The following is a 10,903-nucleotide window of genomic DNA, read 5'->3' on the forward strand; positions in this document are numbered from 1 at the left end:
GTAGTGTCATGTCTCCATGGCTGTAAGAAGAAACAGCCAGGTAGTCACAACGCTCACAGCTTTATGTAGTGTCATGTCTCCATGGCTGTAAGAAGAAGCAGCCAGGTAGTCACAATGCTCACAGCTTTATGCACTGGCTGTATTTCCATACTCCTTCTTGCCTTTGGTGTGCTTTTCACAGTAACATCATTAGAGCGACACATTGAACTTCTGACACTTCTGTTTTCCTTCATCAGACACCTGCCAGTGCAACATGGATAAACAAGTACAACTGACTGTTTATTTGGTTGCTGTTGAACATATCTTCGGCTTGCAGCTTGTGAAAACTCATTTAGGCGTACACAAACTATGCCGTATGTTCAAACAACCCTCTGATAATACCACTGCCCATCATAGTAATCCACATCTCTTAAGTACCAGGCAACATAAGTACCAGGCAACATAGGCTACATCTGTGTATCTTCATAGTTGCATCAAAGGGACACACTCCAAATCAAGAATACATATCCATCTCGATCGTTTTGGTGGGAGTTGCCGAGTTTTGAAGATATCAGCCGTACAGATGTCTGCCTTCTCTCGAATACAATGGAACTGGATGGCACTCGGCTTGTGGTGCTCAAAGCGCAAAAAAACAATATATATATACATATACATATATACATATATACATATATATACACTCAACAGTAATGTCTCTTTCCAGAAAGCATGACCTGGTTACTCGAGATAACACAGAACTTGTGAGCAGTTTCATGTAGGAAAGATTTTCTTTCAACTGAACTACGCCCGCTAGCTGCTAGCTAGCTGCTACACAAAACTGCTCACAACAAGTTCTGTGGATTATTTTGAGTAACCGGAAAAATATGTATTTTTGATTTTGGGGTGAACTGTCCCCTTGTGAATATTGCTGTCTAAACCTACAGTATATTATAATGTTTGAGCACAAAACTATAGCATACAAATAACAGAATTTGTGTGTTAGAGTTTCTGTTTCTTCTGGTCTTTACAATAATGCTGTGTGTGTGTGAGTGGTATCAGCTCAGTGATGCTGGCACCACACACTCCTAACAGCTCCATGTCCGTGTCAGTGCCTCTGAATTAGCTAATCTAGCGGTCCGCGTGGTGACGAGACCCCCAGCGGAGAGATGTCCTTCTTCAAGAGCTTCCAGCAGAACCTCCCATCTGTCAACATTTCCTCCATGTTGGACTCGGCCTCCGCCGCCGTGAGCAGCCGCATGGACGACCTGGCCACTGCCGTCAGCGACGCCACCTACTCCGTCAGCGACCAGCTGACCGAGCAGGTCAACACTATGACCAGCAAGGAAGGGGAAAACACAGGCGTCCCCGAGTCTGGCCAGAGCTTGGGGGCCCAGGAAGGCAAGGCCTTCAAAGGCTTCTGGCAAAGTGAGTCAGAGAACGCAGACCAAGGAGTGAAGAATACCAGTGACGCGACGGAGGCGGAGACCGCCGCCAGCCAGCTGGAATGGGAATGGAGGGACGGATGCTGGCGAGTTAAGAAGACGGCGGCCGAGTTAGAGGAGGAGGAGAAGAAAAAGCAAGAGGAGAAAGAGTGGGAGGAGAAGCGGGAACAGCGGAGGAAAGCGAGGAGAGAGAAACAGCTGGAGAAAGAGGGCAAGTCTCACAAGGAGCAGTGCCAAAATGGGGAGCAGGAGGAGACCAAAGAGGAGACGGGTGAGGCTTTAGAGGAAACCTGCTCCTCTGAGAAGCTCAACACCAACAGTCAGGACAGCAAGGCCAGCGACAGCGGAGACAAATCTGACGACCGCGACCAACCCCCTCAGTCCAGCCCCGAAACGGAAAGCAGGGGACTGAAAAGCGAGAAGGCCGAGGGAGAGGAGGAGGACGCCGAGAACGAGGGAGGAGACGAAGAGGTTCCCACGTCTCCAACACCGCTCAAGAAGAAGAAGTCGGACAAGAAGAAGAAAGCGCCGAAAGAGGAGAAGAAGAAAAAAGAAAAGGACCCGGAGAAAGAGAAGAAGAAGGAGAAAGGCAAAAAGAGCAAGAAGAAAAAGAAAACCAGCAAAGGTTAGAGGGTGTGCCGCTTCTCCTTTCCTTGGCTCCTTCCTCTTCTAACTCTTCTTCATTTCCACTCTTTCCCACGGCGCTCGCCAGCAGGCCCGCCGGGGTCAAAAGATGGCAAAGTCAGGAGACTGAGGGGCCGTAGCAAGGGATAGGAAGGTGGTAGAGAGTTGGGATTCGAGGTGTGGTTAGGGAGAGTGGCTAGGCGGATGTGGGATGGGGGCAAGGAAAGGGGGTGGGGCTAGGAAAAGGGGCCCTACCTAGGGATAGGCAGGTCGTAGAGAGTCGGCATTCGAGGTGTGGGTGGGAGGATGTGGGTGGTGGGGGGCAAGGGAAACGAGGTGTCCATCTGTAGCGTAGCCTATGCATATGGAGAGGGGGGGCGGGGGAGAAGGTGCCGCCGACCTGTGCAACCTGCACTGCTTACTTCAAGCATGATTTTTTTGCTGACAAAACCAGCAGGCTTGACCTAGAATTGAGTGAAAAATGCACCTCCTTGGGGTGCTGTGTGCTTCTAGTCTCTCTTCTTTGGTTTCTTTTGGTGCATTCTATGGTTTGTGAGATGACTGCAATGTTTGAATGGGAGTGTCCGTGTGTCCCATGCAGAGGGGGGGACGTCAGACAGCGAGGAGGACAGAGGCCCAGAGGCTGTGGCCCAGCAGCAAGCAGTCTCTGCGTGGGACAACAAAAGCAAAAAGTCCACTGGTGAGCAAGGGGGCTACAGCAGCGAGGCCTCCAGTGAGCGAGGTGAGAGGACGGCCACATACTCTATTCATTATTATTCCAAAATGTTGTGTATCCATTTTGAAAAATCATTACCCGTAATTATGGCGATATGCTTATCTCACGATACGGTTCGATACAGGATATCGGGTTCACGGTTTGATACAACCACGGTATGATGCAATCAATAGAAGTTAAATGACAACAAAGTATGGTGGTGCAGAATCATGTTTATTTTGATATATCGTCCCATCCCTACCTGTAATTATGTGATTATGTTGTCAATCAAGCCCGTACGCAACGTTATTTACTGTTATGTACCATAATTTACTTTAATTTGTGCTATCATTTCCCCCCAAGGTGTCACTTCTTTCAAATGCCTCAGCAAGCCTCTTCATTCATATGTATGCTGTGAAACGTTAACCATTATTGCGGTTGCACTTGACGGATACAATTGCAATATTAAAGAGTTGTTTTCCTTGCCTTCAGCATGTCTGTGCAGCACACAATACACGATAGGCCACACAATACGTGATGGAGTCACTCTGTGTGGTTTGTCTCCGATAACACATAACACACCCTCCATATCGTCTTACCCCTTCTGAACTGAGCCCCTCTCTCACTCCATAACAGCCAACAGCATCCAGAGGATAAAGCGAGACTCCTCTCTTAATGAGCTGCAGCCCCCTCCCTACCAGGACGAGGACACGGCGGCGTGCGTGTCCTCTCGCTCCCGCTCGGGACGGGGCGTCAGGAGGGGCTCGGACAGCCCCCGCGGCTCCAGCGAGGCCAGTGGGGACCAGGACACCGAGAGCTACCTCAACAAGGGCTACGAGGAGGACGTGCCCAGCGACAGCACCGCCGTGCTGGGACACGAGGTGAGATGAGGTCTTGTTGGCTTTCCGCGCTCTCTCCTCGCCCGCTCACATCTCGAAGGGTGTGAAGTAGTATTGGCAAATGGTTTTTATGGTTGGTTTAAAGAGGGAAAAGTAACATTTTACTGTCCCGTAGCAGTATTATGTCCCGTAGTAGTATTATTACTACAGTATCATTTTTTTATATGACCTCTGAACTAGAAGTTTCTGTTGGATCACTGTTCTAACTAGTGTATTTTCCTCTGTGACTTTCATTTGTGTCAATTATAGGTCTTCATAACTCAGGAGTTATACCCTATTATTCTGTCTATACTTTGTATACTTTTCTACAGAGCCCCCCCAGTGGTTCCCAACCACTTTTTTTTTCAGTGAGATTTTTAACCCTTCCTCCCGCTGTGCTCCCTATTGGTAGTTTCTCCCATTACTGTCTTTCAGAGGCTGTAGTGGACTTACTTTTCAAGCCAGAGTGAAGTATCATGGTATCATATGAACATAGATGACCTCAGGCATCCATTGGTACCAACCATGTCATGCTAGCTTGTCGGGAAGGGGGCTAAATAATGCACCAAACTTAGGCTACTTTTTTTTTTTAGATGATTTCTTTGCACATTTTGCCTTTAATCAATAGGACAGTATGTGCTAGACAGCGACAGGAAAGCAGGGAGAGAGTGAGGGAGGACATGCAGCAAATGACCGTAGGTCAGATTCGAACCTGGGTCAGCTGCGTGAAGGATTAAGCATTAATGGTACGCGTTCTACAAAGTGAGCCAACATGATGCCCCAAAGTTAGGCTACACGTACGTTTGTACATTTTGACGAGGAGAAAAAGCCTTTTCAAAGGGGTCTTGACCTCTCACCTCAAGATATCTGAAAGAAAATGGGTTCTATGTGTACCCACAAGTCTCCCACTCTCTCCCTCTCTCTGTCTAACTCTCTCTCTCTCTCTCTCTCTCTCTCTCTCTCTCTCTCTCTCTCTCTCTCTCTCTACTCCCTCTCTCCTGCTGTTAAAAGGAGGAAAAGGAGGAAATTAAGGAAAAGGAAATTAAAGGGGGAAATCTAAGTTGCTGCACTGTTCAATGTAAGTTAATTTTACTTTAGATGTGGAAATATATTCAGGAATTTGTAAGAAATATGTCAGAAAGAAATACTGTATACTATCAAATGTTTTTGGAAGTTGATTTTATTTATTCTTTTCAGTAAAACAAACTGAACAACAGATATAGAGCAATTAATATTTAATTCCCAAGACGGTACAGTAGGCAACGGCACATTTGGGGTGGGTGGGTTGTGTGTGTGTGTGTGTGTGTGTGTGTGTGTTGGGGGCGGGGTGGGGTTAGGTGTTCCTATATCATAAAAGGGGGTCCTAACAGAAAAAAGTTTGGAACCACTGGACCCTAAAAAGAAAATTGGAGAAAAAACGTATGGGTTTCTCGTGTGGACGGAAAACGATCTAGTGCACAGCAGAAAGGATCCTGTGCTCAGTCACGGGGTAGTTTCTGCTGTGCACCAGATAGTTTTCCGTGCACACCGTTTCTCTAATTCTCTCCATCTCTCTCCCTCCCAGGACGGCTCCGGTCCTCGGCTCCCCACGGCGTACGAGCCCGAGCCGCTGGCCAAATACGGCACGCTGGACGTGGCCTTCGAGTACGACTCGGGCGAGCAGCGGCTGGCCGTCACCGTCACCGCCGCCACAGACATCCCCGCCCTCAAGCAGACCGGCAACATATCGTGGCAGGTCCACCTGGTCCTGCTGCCCACCAAGAAGCAGCGCGCCAAGACGGGCGTCCAGAAGGGCCCGTGTCCCATCTTCACGGAGACATTCAAGTTCTCCAGGGTGGAGCAGGACACGCTGGGGGACTACGCCGTCCGCTTCCGCCTCTACAGCGTCAGGCGCATGAAGAAAGAGAAAGTCCTGGGAGAGAAGGTCTTCTACCTGACTAAGCTCAACCTGCAGGGCAAGATGGCTCTGCCTGTCACTCTGGAGCCAGGCTCTGAACTCACAGTGAGGACCTGCACGCACTTTTTACAATATGTATTTTGAACCATACACACGCATTCTTGGACGTGTATTTCTTACAAAGCAATGGGATGTTTGTTTTATGATGCACAAGAAAGCATTAGGACATCTCTGGAAGTAAAGGAGCTCTCTAAACTTTGATTCTACTTCCTTTAAAATCGTTGCAAATTAGGATGATCATTGTCCAAACAAGTTTGATAATCCCTCACCACCACACTATAACTCCCTTTGTTCTAAGGTATTTTGGCCATGCTGTGGTCTTCATGAAGGAATCACACACCACACTGGATGAAGAAACCATTGGTGCGCCTGAAGACCACAGCATGGCCAAAAGGCCTTGGAGCTCCTTCCTCGTTCATTACACAACAAATCCAAAACAAAGAGCACCTTCTTCCCACACCAAAAGCCAATAGAAACATTCTCTCTCCTCTTTGTGTTTTGTCTGGCAGGGCTGTGGCTCCTTGGTGAGCGTGTCCCGCAGTGCAGGAGCGCTGTCGTACCGATCCATGGGGGACTCGTCCATGCCAGAGATCCTCCTGGGTCTCATCTACAACGCGTCTACGGGACGTCTGTCTGCTGAGGTCATCCAGGGAAGCCACTTCAAAAACACAGCCTCCGATAAACCCAACAGTGAGTACATAGCAACCTCTTGGGTTTTTGTACCAGTTTGGTACTGCCGTTTCCTGTTTCTAACACTAAGATCTTGTCAAAAAAAAGATGCAGTGCTATTCTAAGTTGCATGGTAGATTTTCTATTTGATCAAATTCTCTTTTGTAATGTCTCTCTACCCAAGGGTGGTGATGCACGAGGCAAGTGTTTTGGCAAAGCAGACGGGCAACAAAGACAAACAAAGAGCACGTACATTCAAACGTTGCCTGGAAACAATTTTTCCTGTGATTGAAGCAATGCTGCTGAAGCCGTTGAAGTTGTCTTGTGTATCGCTGCCTTCAAACTGCTGATTCTGACTGTTTCGTCTGACTTTCTTCTCTCCAACCCTGTGTGCCTGGTGTCACAGACGATCTGTTTTGTTGTATTAAACACTTCATAGGGGGACAACTGTATGTCATGAGAGGTGAGTCAGCTGCCTGTTACTTTTGTCCACCTCTGTCTTCATGTTTGTTTATATAATTACCGTATTTCCACTAATAGTGGCCGAAAGCTGATAATGGCCGGGGGGGGTGGTCGACACGAATAAATAAAGGTCGGGGGGGGGGGGGCGGGGCAAACAAAGGCTGGGGATGTCTCTGGAGCATTACCGTCGATTACCGTAATTATCCATAACTAGGCATCTCGCACGCTACGCACGCTCGATTCCTAGGCTCGCCCGCTCTGCAGCTCACCGAGCTGGCCCTGCAGCCAGCGCTGTGCGGCCTTGCCCTGGCTGCTGCTTGATGGCATACTTCAGGGGTGGTCTGGCCCTGGGACTTGATTTTGCTTTTATGAGTCTGCCCCTGGGACTTGATTTTGCTCTTATGATGTCATCAGTGGGACAGACAGAGACACAGAGCCCCAGCTCCCATTTATATACTGACTGATGCATTGCAGTAAAAACAAAAAAAAACAAAAAAAAAACGACCTAACGAACTCCAACAGAAGCAGATCAGAGAAAGAGGAACTAAAATATGAGCAAATCTACTTATCAAACAGAGGGAATTAGAAATAAAGGCCTGTCTAATATAAACCTGGTACCCTCTAATGTCCTGTTTCAATTTTGTCCCAGAAGTGATGTCATCAGTGTCACTTGAGCAATTGTTGCATTGTGACATCACTGATGATGTCATAGGCGTTGTGCCGCCATCAGTGATGTCATAAGAGCAATTGTTATGTCATCAGTGATGCGAAGTTGTGACATCATCAGTTTGTGACACCATCAGTGGTGTCATAAGAGCAAGTGAACATGCACAGCAGTTCAGCTGCACGGCCGTGCCCGCCCTGCAGCTCGCTGGGCTAGCGAGGCCGCTGTGCAGATGAGTGTGAATTGAGCGCGCGCAGCGCGCGAGATGCCTACTTACAGGAAATACGGTATTCATCATGAACAGGGAGATACTGTACATACACAGGTAGCCTATATATACACAGTGAGGTTTTGTGAAAATTCACAGCCAAAGTGTGAAAATTTTAAATTCGTTTTATTTAAATTAAATAAACCTACCAAACCAATAATATAACTTGCTTTTATTAATTAGATACTATTCAAAAGAGAACAGACATTAGTAGAAAATTAAACGGTTTCATATTGTCAAGGTATAGAGTGTGTCAAACCATACAGTGTCTGGTTCTGCCACTTAAAACAACCTGCGTATGTATGAGCTGAACTCAGAAATGTTTGGTAACATCTTCATGTTATTTTCAGAAACCATGTCTCTTCCTTACTCCGGTGCAGTGGGTGCATCCTCAGTCCTACAGTCTGAATAATTCAAAAGTGTCAGAGGGGAGGTCAAAGCTTCCTTTTTTGCGTAGTTCAAGAATGGTGTCCAAGTTTTATATTTGTCAGAGGACTGTAAACACCTCTATTTCTGTTGGAGTTTGAGATGGATGCGTTGGGTTCTTCCAATGAAACATAATTAGAAGTAAAAAACAACAACAACAAAACATGTTATTAAGGTTAGAAATATTGTAGTTGTCTAGCTCCTTTACTGGGAATAAACTATATCATATCATATTGTGATCATTGGATCAGCTTCAATCAGTGCTAACAAACCACTCTTAGCACACAATCCACATGACACTTATCTCTCATTACCTCCATAACATCACATAAAAAACAACAAACAAGTTGCACTGTCCAGTACACCACCTCCTGCAGTACTCGCATGCCGCCACTCGATGGCCCCCTCTCACCGCTCCACCCTCTCCTCTCTGGCCAGACACCTACGTGAAGCTGACCATGCTGGACTCCAAGGGGAAGGAGATGTCCAAGTGCAAGACGGCGGTGTGCCGCGGCCAGCCCAACCCCACCTACAAGGAGACCTTTGTGTTCCAGGTGGCGCTCTTCCAGCTGTCCGAGGTCTCCCTGGTGGTGTCCGTGTTCTGCCGCCGCAGCAGCATGAAGCGGGGGGAGAAGCTGGGCTGGGTGGCCCTGGGGCTCAACAGCACCGGTGAGGAGCAGCTGGCCCACTGGAGCCAGATGAAGGAGGCGGAGGGCCAGCAGGTCTGCCACTGGCACACGCTCACTGAGACGTAGGAGGAAGAGGAGGACAGCAGAGGAGGAAGCTTGAGCTAACCCTGGAATCCCCTGGAGCCTCAGAGCCTTTGGGGGCACCTGGTGGGGATGTGTGTGTGGTGCGTGTGCTGCTGCATTTAGTAGGTGTGAGGACTGGCATGGCTTCCCAGACTTCACTCCCAGGTTGACTTTGATGGTGGAGGTCTGACAGAGAAAGACTATGGGCAAACTCATGGATTCAATCGTCAATAATGAATGGTTGGTTGTGCTCAAAAATATAATGGACATACTGTACCAGGGACAGAATGGAACTGTTATTGTGTCCCCCCCCCCTTCCCGAGTGAGTCTGCCCACCCACAACAATATTTGCATGTAACTGTTTACAGAACATTAAGAGACTTCCACATTGTATACAATGACTTTCTCTCTCTGAATCTTGGACCAAAGACCAGGACAAGCGAGACTCCTCCCCGTTTTTCTGGACTTCAGCTGCCACCAGCATACCAGACATTTCTCTATCAGTCATAGCCATTGGCAAAGAGGATGCAACGAAAGACTGTTACAAAGGGCCTGTTACATGCTGCAACTATGCTTACAAGCTATGCTTTATACAATTTGTTTACATGCACATGACATTATGCAATATATACATTCATTATGTTCCACTTTTATGTTTTATTTGGATGATCAGTCAAATGGTTTACTAGTTTTATTAACGTCTCTTGTGGGGCATGTTAGACAAATACAATTTTTATTATGGCCTTGCGTAACCCAGTACTCTATGCATCTGACACCACTTTGAACAAATTGTGTTGTGCTCACGGGAGTCTCTCTTGGACGCAACATTGCATGTCACTATTATCACAAGAGCAGCCTCCTTTCCTGCGTATTACAGATGGAGTCTGTTTCACCATTCAGCCTTCTGACAACTCAGCCATGTTCATTCATGTAGAAACATGGTGAGGAGGAATATATGCAAACGCTTGCACAGACCAATCAGGCTGCATGTTTCTCTAAGGCAGTGCCGATGACAGCTTTGGCTGCGGATCACTGTAGAGCAAAGTTTCAGGAAAAAGACAGGGAAATGGGAGAAGGGAATGGGAGTTGTAGCTTAGTTGTATGTTATGAAACAAACTGTGCAGGAATGTGAGTTGGAGTGTGCTTCAGGGTGGGAATTACAGAGGCCATGCCTCCGTTGCCCCTCCCTCTGGCCGTGATGAGATCCCTAAGGCCACCTTGTTGGCAGTGCCCTGCTACCAGCCTGCTACTGTCAGTTTCTTTAAAAGCATCAGTGGTCTCAGGTTAATGTAGCCTGCCCTATGCAAAGGATGTGTATTTGACTCATTTTAACACACATTTGAGAGAAGAATCGCTCTTCACAATGACAATAGAGCAATGGCCTTTGTGCACTGGCATGTGGCCTTGTGCCAAAAATAAATCAATTGTGACACCGAAGGCCAAATGGCCTTGCCCCTAAAATGATGAAATTCCCACCCTGGCGTGCTTATATGAATGTTGTCCTAAGCGAATATCAAACTCTCATTAGAAAAGAACAGTTAAAAAGCCCCAAATCTGACATCCCTCTCATGGCCTACACCACACCCATGTTTCATCCCTCATGGCCTACACCACACCTGTTTCAAATGTGTCAGTCACTAGAAAGAAACCCTCTCCTGGCCGGCGCAGAGGGTGTGGCTCCTGGCCGGGCCGAGGATGTGGGACGCATTCCTCTGTCCCAGCCCCGGTGATGTCAGAGCCCATCCCCTCTCTGGGTGAGGGGTGCTGCAGCCACACCTCCCCTCTGCACGGGATCACCGGGCCTCACTTCTACAGAGCTGCTTCCACTTTATACTAGACTCACTGATTTGGAAGGTCATTTCAGAGAATGTGATGAAAAATGTTCAGCACCTGTGCCACAGAACAGTCACTTTGATTGCAGAAAAAGGGGATGAAGTCATTGAAATTCTTTCATCAGAACTTTAGCATATGCAATGGGTTGTAAGCACATTTGTGATTAAGATGAATTTATAAATGAGGTTTATGGTGACTGCAACTCTGGCTAGATCACAACTATGCAGAATGAAT

General features: G+C 47.5%; 1 protein-coding gene across 1 annotated transcript; it reads left to right on the forward strand.

Moving 5' to 3' along the window:
* Positions 1–1,145: 1,145 nt before the first annotated feature.
* On the forward strand, positions 1,146–8,839 carry syt14b (synaptotagmin XIVb; the record flags this gene model as incomplete). Its single annotated transcript, XM_083642990.1, has 8 exons — positions 1,146–1,927; positions 2,137–2,162; positions 2,647–2,787; positions 3,397–3,641; positions 5,203–5,640; positions 6,105–6,285; positions 6,671–6,727; positions 8,523–8,839. 8 exons carry the CDS (start codon positions 1,146–1,148, stop codon positions 8,837–8,839), a joined length of 2,187 nt encoding a protein of 728 aa, XP_083499116.1.
* Positions 8,840–10,903: the final 2,064 nt, after the last annotated feature.

The sequence above is a fragment of the Poromitra crassiceps genome, assembly GCF_964638095.1.
Source record: "Poromitra crassiceps genome assembly, chromosome: 9".
Taxonomy (NCBI): Eukaryota; Metazoa; Chordata; class Actinopteri; order Beryciformes; family Melamphaidae; genus Poromitra; species Poromitra crassiceps.